This window comes from Plectropomus leopardus, chromosome 2 (genome assembly GCF_008729295.1).
Source record: "Plectropomus leopardus isolate mb chromosome 2, YSFRI_Pleo_2.0, whole genome shotgun sequence".
Taxonomy (NCBI): Eukaryota; Metazoa; Chordata; class Actinopteri; order Perciformes; family Serranidae; genus Plectropomus; species Plectropomus leopardus.
Window position 1 is genome coordinate 3,734,799 of NC_056464.1, and position 19,836 is coordinate 3,754,634.

Here is a 19,836-nt window from a genome sequence, read left to right on the forward strand (position 1 = left end):
AATGTTCCACAAATTGCAAGAAATTTGTAGATTTTTTTTTTTTTTTTTTTTTTTAAGTTATGGAAAGTGTTGAGGGAAAAACAGCTAGGGAAAAACTATATGTATAAGTATTAAAATTACTTATTTAAAATGTTGAAAAATTATCATGATTTTTAAGCATTTTCTTTCCAGATAACTCTTTTTTTCTTATTTTATTGGCTTTTTATTTTTGTCACTAATTTTCAGATAATTTTCTTGTACTTTTTAATGATTTCTTGCAAATTTTTGGGCCATTTATTTTCTTGTTGCTCATTGCCTTCTCCCCATCCTTTTAAACATGGGGAGAAGGCAATTAACCATTTGTTTTACTTTTTTCCCACTATTTTTCAAATAGTTTACTAATTTCTTTCTTTGTCTTTTGTTGTGCTATTCTTTCTTTTCTCGTTGCCTTCTTCCGGTGTTTTTTTTAAAGAAATCAAGCCAGTTTACTCAGGTTTTTGTAAAATGAAGTGCTACACTACCTGTTCCAAGTACTGATGAACCAATGTAACTTTTTCTCCAGTTAAAGAAAGAGCTGATAGCAGCGCTCTGCTGTATAATGGGACGAAGGCATGTGCCTCCAAATCACCATCTAACTATAAAATAATCGCCACGCCATGTCCCCACATGTTCTAACCTACTGACACACACACACACTTAAATATACTTTATAACCTCATGGCGGTTAAAGTTTCAAAACACTTAGATTTTCTTGTGCTTAAAAATGTATACACCAAGTAAAAAAAGAAAAACACTACGTAAAAAGAAAAATCGCACTACTGCCTGTCGCTGTCTTTCAAGTGAGGAAGCAGAGGCTTTTATTTTGAAAGCGCAGTCTTTGGGCGAAGTTTCCGGTCGGTTATGACTGTTTGCTGCAGCCTTGTTTGTTCTCCGCCTGTATTCAGAACGCGGCAGGTTCTCTACATGTTTACTCAGTGGAAGTGACTGACAGATGTCAGGCCAACCTGTGTTTAGTTCCTGTTCTGATCCTAATGTTACATTTACACTACTCAGCAAAACACTAACACCCATTCTTGTTTGAACTCTCTTTTGCAAAAAGGTTATTTATATACAGCTCATATGTATTTTTATCAACATTAATTGGTCTTTTGCATATTTTTTTAAAACCAATGTTGGGTTTCTGTGTGTGTATTTCCCAATGGAAACATGTCTGTGTGCAGCTTCTCCTTGGGTTTTTTTGTAATATCTGTTTTGCTGTTTAATTTGTTCTGTCACTGAGTAGCACGAGGCTTAATTTTGTGATGAGAAATAGTTAAAGTAAGAAAAGTGTCAAACTGTGGTTGCTACATCTATGTGACCTGGCTGTAATGACTCCTGCCTATAGTCCTGCTCCACATGTACCTTTACAGCCGGTGCCTTACATGACGAGGGTTTGTAATGGACTCCTGCAGTCAAAGCTGACGACTTTTTTCATTATTTGCATTGCACTAAGAGGGATCTAATTATCTTTATGAAGTAACTGTTCTGAGTTATTGGGCCATCTGTGCAGCTGTTTAATTTCACCGCCGTCGCCTCTGTAGGGAATAAATGAGGGGCTGTCTGAGTCATGATGAGTAAAGTAATATATTTTCCACATGTTGAAATTAGACATTTTTCATAAGATGCTTGATCATTTTTAAAAGGTAAATCTTAGTTCGAGTAGAGCATGGTAATATGTGGAATGTTAATGTGATGGATTATTGAAATTGGACTTGATGTATTTTATGCCTCGTTTGTGCAAAAGAACACAACAGTTTATCTGTATTGACATGTGTAAAACACGAGAGCTCTAACTGCTGGATTCTGTCTCCTTTTTTATTATATCGCCAGATGACTCTGAATATGTCTGGACACCCACCCTCATGGTTTAAAGACATTTAAAGCCACTATGTGCCTAACTTCAATGTGATTTATAGCATTTTGTTTTGCGGTCGTCTGTCTGTCCCATTCTTGTTAAAGAGACAAATCAAGAATGCTTCGAGGGACCTTATTCAGATTTGGCACAAACGTTCACTTGGACTCAGTGATGAACTGATCCGATTTTGGCGGTCAAAGGTCACTGTGACCATGCGTCCCTCAGTCTCTTGAATGCAGTATCTCAAGATGACCTGTCATTAAATGTTCTGCAAACACACTTCTGGTCATTATTTAACATCATATGTCCAACGTCCTCTTGGACTCAAGGATGAACTGATCTGATTTTGGTGGTCAAAAGTCCAGGTCACAGTGACCTGCTGCATCTCATTTTTTTAAACATGATATCTTAAAAGCGTCTTGGGTCGAATTTACCACAAATGTCCACTTGAACTTAACGAACTGATAAGATTTTGGTGGTCAAAAGTCGAGGTCACTGTGTCCTGTTGTCCATCTCATCTTTGTGAACACGACATCTGAACAACTCTGTGAGGGATTTTGTTCAAATTGGGCACAAACATCAACTTGAACTGAAGCATGAACTGATTAGATTTTGGTGGTCAAAAGTCGAGGTCACTGTGTCCTGTTGTCCATCTCATCTTTGTGAACACGACATCTGAACAACTCTGTGAGGGATTTTGTTCAAATTGGGCACAAACATCAACTTGAACTGAAGCATGAACTGATTAGATTTTGGTGGTCAAAAGTCGAGGTCACTGTGATCTTGAGTTGGTCTAATTCTCTTGAACATAACATCTGAAGAACACCTCAAGGGAATTCATTCAGATTTGCCACAAATGTCAGCTGAAACATAATGACCTGATTAGGTTTCTGTGGTTAAAGATCACTATGACCGTGTGGCATTTTCATAAACACTCAGTCCTGTCATCATAATGTTCTGAAAAATACCTTTTTGATCATTATTCAAAGCATGATTCAGGAAAAGAAGCGGAGACATTTGGTCAGACACTGAATTGGTGATACTAATGTTGGGTGTCCACCTTGAAACTGTGCTGATTGTAGAGATCTTCTGTGTTGCCATGGGGAAGATGTGTGTGTGTGTTGCTTATTTGCAGTAACGTCTATATTTGGAACATTGACACTGTCATGGCTACAGATGAGTCTGGACAGACGTGGTAGTAAACTGTAACTGCAATTTGACTAGTTTGCAGAGGTGTGCAACTGCAAGGTGGTAATTCTAATTGTAGCAATGAGACAGCCCTGCTTAAAACTGTTGCAGTCCTTTCAATCAACATGTTTAGCAGTACTGTCTGACAAAGTGTATTTATCATACTAACACTGGGTGGTGCTAATTTCAGATATTCTACAGTTACTAAATGACTTCAGCTTCCTGATTGGGTTAAAATGCAGTTAGTCAGATGTGTGTAGCGGTAAAGAGGTCATCCAACAGTTTGGTGGGTCATGAGTTTGCAGAAAAGAAAGAATCTGTGGCATCTTTCCATGGTGAGTCATCCCAGAGCTTTGACCCTCACTTTCTCCACGCCGAATTTCAGTTTTCACAAGAAAAAAGCTGAACAATCATAAGAAAGCCTGTTTCCCTTTAGTGATCCAGTGAACATGTAAAGGTGTACGTATCTGTGTGTGTGTGTGTGTGTGTGTGTGTGTGTGTGTGTGTGTGCGCGCGCATAGGGGTACAATATGCAGTACAGTGTGTCTCACACTTTTTGCAGTAATGTACCCCTAAAAGTATTCTTAAAGCCAAGTATCCCCTTACAAGTGCAAAATGTTTTTGGTAGAAACACACTGACAAGTTGTTGAGAATCACACATACTCTCTGCAGTACTCCAAAGTACCCCTAGAGGTACCCATACTTCCATTTGAGAACCACTTCCCCAGGGCGGCGGTTCTCAACCTTTTTTTCCCCCTTTTTTTTAAGGGACTCCTTTTCTACCATTGAGTTAACTGAAAAACTCTGAGTAGGTGACATATTTTAAAAATAATAATTATAATATATTCTATGCATTTCGGTTATATTCAATTACAATTACAGTACAGAACAACTGGCAAACTGTACAATTAAAGAAAATAGTGAATAATGTAAAATTAGTGATTTCGATTTTTTTCAGCAAGTTTTTTCCTTTGAATATTACAGATGAGATGAGTTACCCTGATAATTTTTATTTTTTTGCAATTCTCTATCTGTGCTATCTTTCTCTTTTTATTTTTTGTTTAACTGTTGTACATACTTAATAGGCTTCTTTGCCATTGTTCTGTCAGCACATTGTTTCAACTGCACACTTTTCTAAAGCAGGATGCTGCTGTTTAGCAGAGACTGAAGGCTCTGTGAATACATTGTTTAAAACCACATCCTAAATTATAATCTAAATATTAATAATTATAATATAGAAATTAATTAAATTCTGAGATATGGGCCTACGGTATATCTTTTAAAACATGTTTTTACACACCTTAAGGTCAAGAAGTCCTTGCAACTCCCAATGAAGCTTAAGCGACCCTTACCTCTGCACAAACCAGACAGTACAAAGAAATAGTGTGTAGCGTAACTAATTAAAAATAATTTGATTCAAGAATAACGTGCAGTTATCTTTGAATCAAATTATGCAACACAATGTGCATTTCAGAGCGTGTGACTGAAAGTGAACAGATAAGTCTAAACAATTAGCTAAAAGATATATGTAAATGCTGAAAAAGTAGCTATAAGTAATGACAATGAAGTGGCCCAAGGATGACGTTTTCCTGATGTGGAAGTTAGCATCACACTGGTTCTCTAGTCAAAAGCATATTGGATTTTTCCGTTGGATTTTGGTGTTTATGTTGTAAGTTTATGATGCATTTGTGTTTGGTTTAGCAAGCTAATTCCCACACAACTTTAGGATTTTTGAAGCCTAAATGTAAACGCCAGAAGTCAAAGGCTGATGTAAGGCTATAAACAAACTACACTACGGTCACATGATTTAATGTTGCCACCACAACAAAGAACCCAAGTAATGAGTCCTACAGGAAATGTCTTGGCATTTAAGCACCTCTGGTTCCTATGTCTCAAAGTCAGTGGGTTTTTTGAATGTTTTTGGTTAGAAACCTGAAATAAGGTCTGTATAAACACAAACCGAAGAGACTTTTTAAAGTACAAGGTACATTTATTTGTCATTTTTTAAACCTAGTTTTGTATAGAGCTTCTATTTAGCCTAGCAATAGCTTTTTACTTCTGGTGATTGCATTTGGGCTTCAAAAAAGTGGTGTTCATTTGTGAACTGGCTAAACCAAACATCTAAGTATCATAAACATTGTTTACTCCAGAGCTTATTTTCTGCAATGATTCAAAATCCAATGGAACCAGGGTGAAGATAGCTTCCAGGTTGACCTAGAGAAAAGTGTCATCCCTGGGGCACTCTGTGACACTGTAAAGCTGTGTTTGATGCAGTTCAGTGCGGTCCAGTTGTAGTACTGACTTATGAGTTTTCTGACTTATCTCTGGGGTACTCTACACAGTTCAAATTGTTGACTACCTAAAGGTAATAGAGAAATGGTAGAAAGAGTGTCATGTCTCAAATATTGGTAGGTTGTATTTATCTAGGATTAGGCTGAAATTCAGCAATTGTTCTGACTAACAAATACATCCAAAAAATATCGAATCCAATCTGTTTCCATGTAGTTGAACTATTATTAAATAACCACAAATTTCAAAAATATTTGTCATCAGCATTTTTGCAAAAAAACACTTTTAAGACAAACTGAAGTGATATTTCATTCCTATCGACAAATGCATGTATCTCTTTCCCATGTTGGATGTATGACGATACGATTCATTTGGCGACAATGCAACAACCACAGCACACATAAACAGTGTGCATGTGATGCACGGTTACATCGTGTATTCACCGTGAAACATATTTGTGTTTCAGTACAGCTCCGACTAGCTGTGTGAGGCTTAACCACTTACAGGGATTAGAAGAGGGGAAGGTGTGTTCACGTGTGAGGACCTGTGACTTCTGATCACCGCTGAAGAAAATGCTCTCCTTGTGCTTTACTCCACCAGTCAACAGGAGTGTGTTTATCCTGTGGTGACAATACACACACACACACAGCTACAGAAATATAGGCTGAAGGCCCCAGCCCCTCAACCATGCCACTGGTGATTAATGACATGAGTCCCATACAGATAAATAAATGGACAGTAAGTGAGAGTCCTTCTGAAAGCAGGAAAGAAGTTTACATCCAAATGTTGTGTGGACATAAATAGTTCTCTTGCACTGTTGTTAACAATGGACCAAAAGCCAGAGGGCCTCTGAGGAGGATGCAGCTTACAGTATGTGCATTCTGGATGGGGGATGGTGGCAGTTAGAAGACATCTGCATTCACATCATCATATTGTGTTTGTTTTATATAAGTGTGAGATATTTATCGTCTTTAAAGTTATTTAAGTTAAGTTATTTAAGTTAAGCTGCAGTTATTGGTAGAAATTTACAAGATTTCAGTACTATGTAAAAAGGTATTTCTAAGGTTTAATCTATAATATTGGAAACAGTTCTCATTTTGATGCCGTCCAGTAAAACAACAATCGGAAAAAACTAAGCAGCTTTGATGATTGAAAGGCAAATGTAGATGTTCTTAAAGGGATAGTTCAGATTTTTTGAAGTGGTATTGTATGATATACATAATTAGTGTATTTCCTACAGTTTGGAAAAGCAGGCTGGAGTCCGAAACAGAAGCTAAGCACGTGTACTGCTGTGGATGGAGGTCGGCAAGAAAACAGGTTTTTGCCACCTCAAAAAAGTCCCATCCAAAAAAAAAAAATCAATATCTGTTACAGAATGTGCTTTTTTGGTGTATTTTTATGCTTTAACCCTTAAAAACCTGTGCAAATTGGCTTGATTTCTTCAACGAAAAAGAAAATGACCCAAAATTTGCAAGGAAACAATAAAAAATACAAGACAATTACCTGAAAATTAGTTTAAAAAAAACAACTTTTTTTAAAACGAACAATAATAATAATGATGTAATAATTTAAAATATGTAAGTATGATGATTACAGACGTAGTTTTTTCCCTAGCTTTTAATTTTTTCCAAATGTACTATTTTTTTTAAATTAATTAATTAAAGTTTTTTTTTTTTAAAGTACAAGATAACAAGCTGAAAATTAGCAAAATAACCCCAAACAAACAATGAGGGGAGTACAAAGATTTCCAAAATGGGACCCTAATCCACACCCACTGACATGATAAATAATTGCAAAGACTGATAAGCTGAAATAATGACTAAACACATTAATTTATTCTGAGTCAGTACATAAATTGTTGTCCTTGATCCCATTTCCATAGACCCTTTCATGGCCCCCCTCTTGGCCTTGGTCTAGGGTCATCTGTACTTTTTGACCCCTCCAGATGTCAGGCCTGCTCTTTATAGGTGGTTAAAATTAATTTTGTTACTGACCCCTCAAATGCAGTACATTGCTTCCATATTGGACTCCTGAGTGTATCTCCAAACTAGAAATGTACCAACTGACATTAACTGTTTGTAATATAATGTCTATGGATTAGTACCCCATACAGTCCCACTTCCAAAAATCCAAACTATAACTTAAATATTGAGGGGGACACCTCATCCTGTGTGACCTCTGAAACCTACACCCATGAAATTACTTACTAGTTAACTTATATATTATTTACCCAACTATTTTATTGTATATTAGGCCTAATTACCATTTTAATGCACTTGTGTGATTTTGAAAGGTGCTATAGCCTACTGAACTTGCTTTTTGGTTCTAAACACATTATGAGAATGTCACAATTCAACCAATGCAATGTTCTAGTGATGTTTTCAGCTGCAAGTTTTCTTGTAGTTCCCAGAACATTCATCTTTAAGTTAGACCAGTCTCTATAAACATGAAAAAAAAAAAATAATAATAATATATATATATATATATATATTTTAAATACATTTTAATAGAATTCTGAATGTTGCTTTGAAAATGTTCCCCCTTTGTTCTCAGTAACATTGTGGGAATGTTTTGTAAAAAAAGAACATTATATGATCTGTCACCTCTCAACATCCCCACAATGTTTCAACGTTAAAACGTTATGTCTTAGTCAGCATTTAACCTTATGGAAACATTATTTGAAATCATAAACATCCATAAAAGTTTCTTTGACCAGTAGATTAAAAATGTTTTCTTTATAACATTTACTTGCAGGTAACTTTAGCCAAAGGTGTGGGAACGTTCCCAGCTAGCTACGTGGGCTCTGTATTGATATTGGCAGCTGTAAAATTTCTTCAGATATTTGTGTATCTCTAAAAAGTTGTCCTGTGCATGCATGTATTTGTTTAATATAGTTATATAATAATAAAATTGACTTTTACAGATTTTCTGCCATTTCTTTTTTGCATTTTTGAGTCGTTCAAAAAAGACAATGAATTAATGTTGTAAAGTGGTTAGAAAAGAAAAAAATGACATCATTTACAGATTTTCTGTTCCAGTCTTGTCTCTGTGTGTGGGTGTCCCAAGAACGCGCACGCAGGAAGTTCCTATCCTGTCGAGAGCGCGAGATATGACGTAAGTTGCTTGCCGCGCAGTGATGATGGCGGTGCGTGAACGCGCAGTAAAAGTAATGGCTGCTCTGGATCGGCGGGTGCCTAGCCTCGATGATTTCGTGGGTCAAAGCTGGACTGCCTGGGCCGAGTGGGCCGGTGTGACGGCGGCGGATGGTAAGGAAGCACACTGACGCAAACACCGGTGGCTACGAAGCCATTTAAGCAAAGCACCGGGGTTTATTTTCGTGGAAACGGAGGACAGAGCTAACCATGTTACCCAAACAAAGACCCTGCCGGGTCCTAGTGCTGGGTGGGTAACATGTTGCTCTCTCCCTGGTCCCGCTGCATACGTTTTCTCCAAGAAAAAAATAAGTGATAGTTATTCAGATATGACCGCTAAAGTGTGTGCTTTGGAGCGGTGGCTATGAAACAAGCTGCCAACGTATAATGGATGCGTTTCATTTGAGTGTAAGCAGCCGGACAGCGGTGGCATCAGAGCGGAAGGAGGCTAGTGTGGATGGCTGGGCGAGCAACTTCTTGCCGTGGAAAGCTAGGCTAGCTAGCTAGCAGGCAAGCCAGACTAGCCGTTGACGACGAGGCAGTTAGCATTAGCATGCTAACGCTAGCAGCAGCAGCAGGAGGATAAGAGTAGACACCGGTGACGGAGGAGGAGTCTGATGCTGTTGCCACCATGTAAATGCTGGCCCAGCCTTTGATATGAGCTAACGTTACTCTGTGTTCTTTTCGCTTCATTTTCACGCTCTCCTTTGCCTGCCAGCGCCACCGCCTCCATTTAATTCATGTGAACATTTCTGTATGCGAAAGGAAATGTCATATGTTTGAGTTTTGCCCCAAAAAGTGTTTCTGCCCTTCCCAGCTATAAGTATGTGCGCTCACTCATTGTCTGGCATCCCTCCAAGTCCCACTCTGTCCATAACTATAAAATAAAGTCCTCCTCCTCCACACAACACCATGATCTACTTAGGATTGTTAGAAAACTGTCAAGAATGACCAGAAAAAAAAGATCAGCAGCAGTGAGCAGAGAAGCTGTTGACCTGCATATTAGTCCTTTATATATAACACAGCTTAAGGGCCTGTTTTATGTGCAGAATTTGTGCCATGAGGATAGGCTTCGTCTTGCTGATGAACCTGACACACAACTTTTAGGAAACGTTTGACCTCTTAAGGGGCTTATTGAACATGTGCATGTATGTAATGCGTGTGTTGTTTCAGGGCCTGATGGGGATGACTGCAGTAAGAATGGCAAAAAGGCTGCAGAGGCTATGTCACTCAGTAAAGAGGGTAAGTCTATACACCATCATGTAAAAGACACAGTAAAATCTGTTGTTTGGGACATCTGAAAACAAGAAACTGATATAAAGATGTGCACTGACCTGTACTGCCTCTAGGAACTGTGCCTCAGCTGTACCTGGTCTCAGACCTTACCCATCCTTGATAATCTAGAGGCACTGGTTTGCAGAGACCCAGAGCAAGTACTAAACCAGGGTAGCGTTATGATTAGGCACCTTCTGGAACCTAGCCTTGCTGTCTGGAGCAGCAGCTGTCCAACAAACACTGCACCTTTTTTTTTTTGTGTGTGTGTCAGAGCTTGACATGATAAATCAGAAGAATCATCCTGATACTGTGTGTGTATAAGTATGTACATCTTCTTGCACTCAAGCTGCATTTACATTTCATGGAAATAACAGCCAAAACAAGCTGATGATTCAGAAGAATGAATTCAGGTCCACAAATATGATTTCATTTTATTTATTTTTTTAAATCACTTAAAACTGGCCTCATGTGCTCCTTGGAAATATAGCATTTACCATATTTCTGAGTTCAAGTACATGAACGCCCCACCAAAGTCGTATTTACAAGTGGGAGATTTTGATGATACCTGAGTTGCCGAGTTGTGACATTTGCGTGACATTTCAGGGCACAGAAATGGCAGAAAGCAATTAAACTGTCAGTAGTTGACCGTAAAAATGATATATTTCATTGTTTTGTTGTTCCTAGTAGCTATCATTTCCTTTTAGTATTTGCACATTTTAATATATGCATCTATTAGCTGTAGCAAGCAAGCAAACTTTGAACTATAAAGCATGCCAGGCGAGGATACTAACATTATTTTATAACACGAGTCGCCGTCTTAACGTCATAAACATCTAAAGATGGCAGGCAAAAGTCAATGTTTGGTCAATGGTAAGAAACTTTTTTATTAATGTATGTAATACATATCCATTTTTGATCACATATTAAGTTTAATAGGGTGTTAATGTTAACTGCAATACATGTAAAGTGACCTGGATTAATATAAAAATATAAATATATAATTTGTAAAATATTCAAAAAATGAAATAATATATAAAAATATAAATAAAGTGGAAACAGCTATCAACCTCTTGTTAAATGCTCTTAACATTAAAATGCAAAGAAATGCATGCATGCAATGAAAATGATCCTCGTGTACGTGGATCTGCAAAAACAACCGAAAACGCTGTAGTATGCATGCTAGCCCAGTAGTTGGTGGTGTAACTTTGTAATGACACACTGTAGAAGAACACCACGCGCCTGCATACAAAGGCATTCTCCTACAGAGCGGTGAGTGTAAACAAACAGGAAGACAATAGTGAATGCACAGTAGTGGTGCAACAAATCTACACTTTTCTGGAGGAGGATTAATAAACTCAGTGTAGTCAGCAGCACAAACACAGCTCGGTAATCCGCCTTTGCTTTTATTGTTTTCCTCTTACTCACGTATGACTGTTTGTCTGAAATGTAATGCACATGCCCGAAATGCAGCTGTGATGTCACCGTTCTCACAGGGTCCGTTCACTGCCAGTTTACATGCTGACTGAAGAAGAGGTATTTCAAAAAATAACACTCTGGTACAGTGTCAAAAGTATACGGTCTCAGGCCCCCAAAACGCTGTTGGCACCACATTTCTCATCTGCCAGGGGTCAGCTGTTCTGGTCAGAACATGCTGTTAGCGGCTGTTACACGATCCAACTGAAACAAAACTTCACACCGAAGACACTCTCAGCATCCGTTTAGACTGATGTTGTATTTTGTAGGTAGGCCTTTTTTTTTTTTTTTTGTCATTTACTTTTTATTGGTTTTTAATTTTACATGTAAACAGACAAACAGTCAAACAATCAACATGAAGACCTATAGATGAGTATAGAAGTATCAAGGAAAAAGTATAAGCGTACATAGGGGGACTGGTAAATACCTCCAGTTGAGAAATCAAGAAAAAAGAAATAAAAATAAAGTAATGAGTACTTATAAGTATTCTGATAGTACAGATTGAAATTACCTGAAATCTGGTCTTATGGTAGAGACAAATGCACACCATTTTTGCCAATTATCAATAAATGCCTCTTTTTGTGTTCTTAAATTAAAAGTGATTCTTTCCATTACAAAGATGCTGTGCACTGTATCAATCCATTCATCTACACTAGGTGCCTCCCTCTTCAGCCATTTCTTCGTTATTGATTTCTTACAAGCCACCAGTAATATTCTCAATAGATATTTATCTTTGTTCCTCCAATCCAGATCCTGTAGATCCACCAAATACAACAAACTGAAACAGAAAGTTATTTTTGTTGAAAACACAGTCTCTAGAGTTTGATGTACCCGTAACCAAAATGGGGTCACAACAGGGCAACACCAGAATATATGATAGTGATTCGCCTCTTCGCTTCCACAACATCTCCAACATTCTGTCTGATTGGAAAAAGTTCTCTTTTGATATGGAGTATAGAAATAGCGAATGACATTTTTCCATGCATATTCTCTCCAGAGCGGAGAATTTGTTGTTTTCCATTGCTGTTTAAAAATTTCCTTCCAGTTCTCCTGGGCAATTATGGTGTTGCCTTCAGTTTCCCATCTTGATTTTACATTAGATGTATTTTCTTTGTTAAGAGATTGAAGACTTGTGTATAGTTTTGAAATTATCTTCTTATTAGGTTCATCTTTATAAGCTTTTACGAATACCTGTAGGATATCATTTTCAGGTTCATAATTCTTTATAATTTTTTTCCTGATATAGTCTCTTATTTGTATATACCTGAATAGGTCCTGGTTTTGTAAACCAAATTTGTCCTTGAGATCTTGGAAACTTCTAACCGTACCTTTATTTATTAATGAATAGTATGTTGTAAGCCCTAAGGAGGTCCATTCTTTGAATCTATGGTCGTGTTGATTAGGTGTGAATTGTGGGTCATAAGCAAACCATTTCAGGACTTCGAGCGTCTTTTTTAAATTGAACTGTTTTGATACATCACTCAGAAGCTTTAGTGAATTAGTGAGGTAGGCCTTTTTTTAAAGTCAGTTTTGATATGAACCCCTCTATACAGCATGGTAAAGTTGAGCTGTGGGGTGTGCGCCCCATCTGTTTCTGCAAACCTGGAGTGCTGACCTCCAGCTACTGCATGTAATACACTGAGTGTACGCAAGTATCTCATACTGCCCCACTTCAAACATCCCGAACTATTCCTTTAACTTCACCACATCACTGACTGTATGGGTTGAAACTGCTGCACTAGCAGGCCAATCACATGTTGCATTCAATGAAGAATGCCGAAGTTGATGGGCTGCAAGCAAGTCTATACTTATATTTTTTTCCTCGATCTAGTTACAGAAAAGATCGAATGCAGCTATTGTTTGACTGAGTAGGTTTCGATACTATTTGGTACTGTGTTATATATCAGTCAATAACTTTTAAAAGGTATCAGGTAGATGTCTACCTTGTACTCCCTTTCCACTAAAATAAGTACATTTATAGCACGTATTCAGGTTTTTTAAACACAGGTAAATAGGCTATTGACTCCCATTCCTAGAGCTGTGTACACGGCTCTGCAGGGGATGAGTATGCCTTTTGGTGCATATGTTTTTTTTTTTTTTTTTTTGGTGTATCATTCAAAATCACAGACAGTCGAAAAACAGGTTGGAAACTGTAGAAACGGCATATATGGATGCCTTTTAAAACTCGCCGGTGGTTACCTCTTTACATATTTTACATGTTCAGTCTTTCTTTCAAACTCAGTGTAGCCTAATTGGGATCGATGTTTTAGTGCTGCTTAGGTGGAGAGGGGTGGGAATGCGTGGGGATGCGTCATTGCATTTTGCTGGTTAAGGGGCTAAAAGGACCACGTTCACTCAGGTATTGTGTTCCCGTCAATGCCAATCAGAACAGGTGCTGATAAATACCTGCAGACTCATGTGATCCAGGTGTTAATGCCGATTTTTACCTTTCTCATTACATTAAAACAACAGATGTTCATAGCGGTTGTTTGCGGGTTTTTTGTGCAGTGGGAAAATGGCTCTAGTGTGGGATGCAGTCTAACACACTGGGCGATCGGACTCAATATTGCAAGAATCTGGCAATATGTTGCATATAACAATAGAGGGGTTATGATTCAATGTATATATATATATTTTATGATACTGTAAGCAATGTGATATTGCAGTTTAAACAATATATAATGTAAGGAAAGCTGTCATAGTATTAAGTACACATATACACCAAATAGGTTTACTCCTTTATGCATTCTGAACAGTGGGGTCTGCATTTCATTTATCACAGTCACTGTAACATCCAACATCATGGAACTACTGTTTGTGCATTCTGAGCAAAGGAATAAACATTTGTCTATATCAGTAAAAAGTGCTTGCAGGATTCTTTAGGTAAATAAATTAAGAAAACAAAATATGTAAACAATTATTCAGTAACCTTTTTGATAATTGATACAGTATCACAAAACATAGTATCGCAGTACTTAAGTGTATCTGTATTTTCTTACGCCCATATTGAGCTAGCAGTGGGGCACACATTACACACCATTAATCCAACACAGAGCTGCGTGTCCAGTCATTGCATTTCATAAGTACCTAATAAATGGCTACATGAAAAAAAAGTTCAATTTTTTAATATTTGCATTAAAATTGAATATATCATTACCTGTGGATGACTGCAGGTATTTCCCAAAATAATGTCAGAAGCCAGGAAGATGCGGACACTGTAGAGGCTCTTTGCACTGCACAAAAAAAAAAACTGCTAACACCCGCTAACATCTCCCTGTTTAACATAATGGGAAAGGTAACAATCAGCCCTCACTCCCAGGTCAAAGGTGCAGTAGTAATGGGTATTTATCACCTGCTGCTCTGATCTGCATTGATGGAAACACAACCCCAGTGTGAACACCCTAATTTCAGTGTATTACCTGGGAGATGCAATGACACTCTAACACAAATTATCCTCTCTCTCCGCAATATTCAAACATCGTTTCAAATGTAGTTGGCACCAAGTTTGAAAGAGACCAAATAAGTAAGAAATATATAACAAGAAGTAAAGTATGGTTAATCACACCTGCCACCATAGAGCTCGTCAGCCTCTTCATGTGCATCATGTATATATATAGATGTGATTTCATCTTTTCAAACACTAAACCTGATGAAAATTCAAGAAGGATCAGAGCATTGTCTGAATCAAACTTGTGTGCCATGGAAGAGTAAGTGTGCAGGGGTTACCTTTTTCCTCATGTACACCAAAAAAAAAAAAAAAAACACAGAAAGGAATACTTGTCTGCAGCAGCGCCGTGTACACAGCTCTGGTGTACTGGCAATGTGAGAGGATTCAATAGCCTATTTTCAGTGAGATTAACTGTGTTTAAAAAAACCTGCATACACACTAGTGACCAGATGGCATTTGGCAGCTGTAAACTAATTTCGCTGTTCTTTTCATTTATTATCAGTGTAGTTTAACTCTAACAGTACTTGTGAAATGATGCTGTCAGAGTTAAACTACACTGATAATGTGAAATGATGTACAATCTTTCCAAAATGCAGCATCATCCTCTTCTGCTCCACAATGTGACACTGCCATGTTACCTCTTCTGCAGTCTGATGTGTGTGTCCATTATATTTCCTCTCCCTTCTCCTTCAAGACATGTCCATCTTTGGCCTCTACCCCGGCCACGATGACTTCTACCTGGTGGTGTGCAGCCATTGTGGCCAAGTAGTGAAGCCGCAGGCGTTTGAAAAGCACTGCGAGCGGCGACACGGCCCTCTGGCAAAGCTGTACGCCCGACTACGTTCTCCCACCCCTGCACCCCAGCCCCAGCAGAGGCCCCACCACGGCCACTCTCCTTCCCATGGGACCAATTCTGCTTCCGTTTCATCCTGGGAGGGTCGTGGCCAGGGGGTCGGGCAGCTCCGAGCAACCCCACCTTCGCCTTCCACTCCACCGCAGTACAGACACTCCAAGAACTCCAAGGATGGAGTACGGTAAGAGCAGAGCGGGGCGAGCATGGGGAGAAAGATCTAACCAGAGTTCAGGGGTCAGAGAAAGGGCATTTCACCAGAAAGTAGACAAAAGCTGTAAAGAATGAGTGATTGTGCTGCCCCCTCAGACCCTGTCGACAAGTAAACGGATATTTTTTAAAACACGTTTTCCTCTATGTTTTGGCATTTCATCAACACGTAAACAGAGATTTCGATCACTTAAATGGAGATTTCTGACAAAAGGCCTTCCAAGGTGCAGACTCTGGTTGCTTTGTATCAGTGTAGATGTAAAATGCGGCCTTTGGTGAACACTAGGCGGGCTTCCATTAATCCTCAAACTGCACAAATTGAAAATATGCCTCATGGAAACGCAATTTGGAAAAAACTCCCATTTATTGCAAAAAAGTTTTTACGCTCGCATGAGGCAATGAAACTGCAATGGAAACACTTTTCTAGGTCACATGATGCTATGGCTATGTGGTTTTCAGTAGGAACTGGCTCCCTCATGATGCAGCAGAAGCTACAAGAGGTGTTATTGCAGAGCACAATTCTTCAAAGATGAGCCGGTCATTGGAAGGTTTTGAATCCACAATTCCTCTGTGAAATCATGGCCTATCACCTTCCAGAAATCCCTCATATGTGGCCGCTCCCATGTATAAGGGCCTTGCCATTATCACTCCATAACACACCAACGTGGCCTTGGGTTAGAAATAATGAGGGCTAGTGTGGTGGCTGCAACAGAAATAAAGCTGCTAATGTTTTGAACATCCATCACCATGCTTCTTGGGATGTTATCACCAGAGGAGAAGTCACAGAACATCACTCAATGGAAACACAGTCATCTCACAATTGTGTTTATCAACATTTTGAAAATATCACCTAAATTTTGCACAGATCCATAATGTTAAACCCCCTCAGTTATTTTTGTGGATCCGTGTACACGAGGATTGTTTTCACAATGTTATATGAACAAGATTTTTTTTTTTTTTTTAAATTCAAAGGAAAGACTTTTCCGATTTTGGTAGGGCTGTTCTCGTCTAAATGTGGCCTTAACTTTCTTTGCGACGAAGGAAGCATGCTAAAGATCGCTTACGCCAGCAAGCTTTTGAAGTCCTTTATTTGTTCTGGTGTGGACAGAGACAGCCTTATCAGCCAGTGAGCTTAGTTTAGCCCTAACAGTGGAAATGGAGGGTAAAAAAACAAAATCTATCAGCATTTGTAAAGCATAATAATCAACACATTATCTATTGTTTGTTCAATTTGCCCCAAAATCCAACTGTATTAACAATAAATTGCAACGTTCAGGGGATTATGTGTTGGTCTATTACTTGAGCAGGAGCAGTAACTTCTGCCAGGAAGGCCAGGAAATAGTCTGGCACACAACCAAAGAAAAAACACTTCTTGCTGTTTTTAAGCGTTTGTTTTTAATAGTCCAAGCAAATTAAGGCCTTTTATACATTTATACAGCGCCAAATCGTCAAAAAACTTATATCAGGACACTTTTCATATAGAGCTTGTCGAAACCATATTCTTTAATTTACAGAGACTCAACAATTTCCGCCATGAGCAAGTGTTTTGGTGACAGCAGCAAGGACAAGCTTCCTTTTAAGAGGCAGATTACTTTACATTACATCATATGTCTTGATTTTTTTTGCTATTCATAATCACTAAATAGAAGTACTGATAATAAGCAGCCAAATTGGGGTTGCAGATTTTACTGCCTCTCATTTCAGTCAGTGAAAATTGAATGGCTTACAGGTCAGGGATCATCGCACTGCTGCCATTTTACAACCAAATTAGCAACATTTATTTTAAAAAGTTGTTTTTGTTGTTGCTGCATTTTGTGAGTTTTGTTAAAAGTTTAAAAGCTCACATTTGAATTTGCTGTTCTTCTTCCATCAACCAGACATTCCCCGCTGGAGAAGCCCTCCCACAGCAGCCAGACAGAGTCATCAGTATTCAAGCAGCCGCCGCCTCTGGAGCCTCCGATGAGCTCTCCACCTCCATCACTCAGAGATCCACCTTGGCCGCACGGAGGCACCCCGCCTGGCAGGCCGTCACCTAGTGACAGACCCCCCACCCAGAGCCAGAGGAAGGACTCGCCTCTGGCCTCTGCAGTGCCAGGCCACCGGATCCCTAGACCCTACAACAAAGTGGCCTCCAGTGAGTACAAATGGAGACAAGTGTGTAATGTGGAAAGACTAAGCGGTTGTTGTGTAGTTTATTTAATGATCATTTTTACTTTCTAATTAGATTGGTCATATCCCTATTATCTAGTATAAATAGTAGCAACATACGTTTTGAGAGGAAAATAAAAAAATATTATATATATTTGTATATATAGTGTCGAGATAAAGCCAGAAAATTTTGCAATATTATTATGAAGCCATATTGCTTAGCCAATATAGGAATGCAATGAAAAGGGGTTTTTACAACTCTGAAAAGTTGTCATGACGACAGTCTATCACTGTCTTGACAGACGAAAAGCAAACAGTGGGAATATGCTGTTTAGGTTTAAAGTTAATCTACCAAGGATGGATTTGTGCATGAACTAGGACCCTGCTTTTTTTCCCACTGTGGACGTAGTGGTCTCACTGAACTGACGAGTGTGTGTGTTTGTTTTTTAATGTTTGTCTGAACACACATGACACTGTCTTTCCAGGCTGCAAAGGTAAATCGTGTTATTTAAAAAGCAGTACTGGGTCCTCTGGCATGTTGTGGTTGAAAGTATGTCCATTTGATTGAATTGTAGCCATTCAGTGCATTCAGCAGCACCCTCTGCCAGCACATGCACAGATCATTTGCCAGCATCCCATTAAATAGGAATTCAGTAAAATTCTGCCATCACATGTGCAGCCCACACTAGTGCCCACACTTGTGCACTGTCTGAGCCAAAGGACTACATGCTTTCATGCAAGTTTTGATGATATTACTGGAAAAAATATTTTCTGAAATTTAAGTTAATCAGCAGATAGGTGGGAGCACACGTAGCTAAAGGCATGTGACAACAAAAGGGTTGCAACCGTATGAGCTCCTCACAGTACGAAAACCATCTCAGAAGACAGCATGATTTCATGGTATCAAGGTATAAAGTATTACATATTTATTTTAGTTATTATCAGTCACAATGACCCTCAAAGGAATGAAAACGGTATTTTTCAGTTGAACAACAGTTTTATTATAATTGAAACTTTAAACCATTTTTCAAAATGGAAGTGGGTGACAAATAAAGAGTGACAGTCAGGTTGCTTTTTTTTAAAAAAAAAAATACAGTAGATACGGTGGCGTCACAGCCGCTCCTTTTGCAGGCGCGTTGTTACACCACCAGCTAATGGCCTGGCATGCATACTCCAGCGTTTTTGGTTGTTTTTGTGGATCAGTGTGCACGGGGACTGCTTTCACAATAGTATGCGAACATGGATTTTTTTTTTTAAATGCAAAGGAAAGACTTTTTTCTAGGGCCATTCTTGTCTAAAGGTGGCCCTAGTTTCTCTGCTCCCCACCTGTGGAACAAACTCTGAATACCTGGAAACAAAGAGCTAAATAGACCGAAGACCTCAAGTGTTTGAATGCAATTTTAATGCTTTCTTAATGCATTGTATTTCATGAATTTCTGTGCCCCTGTAAGGCACTTTGAATTGCCTTGTGTCTGAAGGGTGCATGTAAGCAAACTTGCCTTGCATTGCATATGGTATGATATGGTAAATACAGGCTGAACAAATAAACCCCATATTTACACTTCATTACTTTATTTCTATTTTATGGAGAGTTTTCACCTTTAGTGTAGCTGGGTAGCCGCCCTAGTGTCTGAACAGAATGCTTTCAGGGGCAGTCACTGTCGTTATACACGTACGATGTTCAAAAAGACGCCTCAGGTTGTGGTTATACATGTAAAGTGCAACTGAAACGCACACCGTTATGCAGCCTGTGTTAGACAGCTGTATTGATTAAAATAGCCTATCCTCACTGACAAACATGGCTGAATCACCTCCTGTGTGGACAAAAACACTTTCAGCTCGTAAAACACAGTGTGGTGAAAATGTATAAAATGTAAATGTTTTTATTTTTGGGGGGTGTTTGTTGGCATTATTGGCAGCACTCTGTGGG

At 38.7% G+C, this 19,836-nt stretch overlaps 1 protein-coding gene across 1 annotated transcript in view; it reads left to right on the forward strand.

The window, feature by feature from the left end:
- The first annotated feature begins 8,486 nt into the window (after nucleotides 1–8,486).
- The window catches only part of atxn7l2a (ataxin 7-like 2a), a 30,247-nt gene continuing 18,897 nt past the window's right edge, over nucleotides 8,487–19,836 (forward strand). The window contains exons 1-4 of the mRNA XM_042498706.1: nucleotides 8,487–8,616; nucleotides 9,676–9,744; nucleotides 15,393–15,732; nucleotides 17,636–17,892. Coding sequence (XP_042354640.1) covers nucleotides 8,487–8,616; nucleotides 9,676–9,744; nucleotides 15,393–15,732; nucleotides 17,636–17,892 — 796 coding nt within the window. The remainder of the gene's footprint in view (nucleotides 8,617–9,675; nucleotides 9,745–15,392; nucleotides 15,733–17,635; nucleotides 17,893–19,836) is intronic.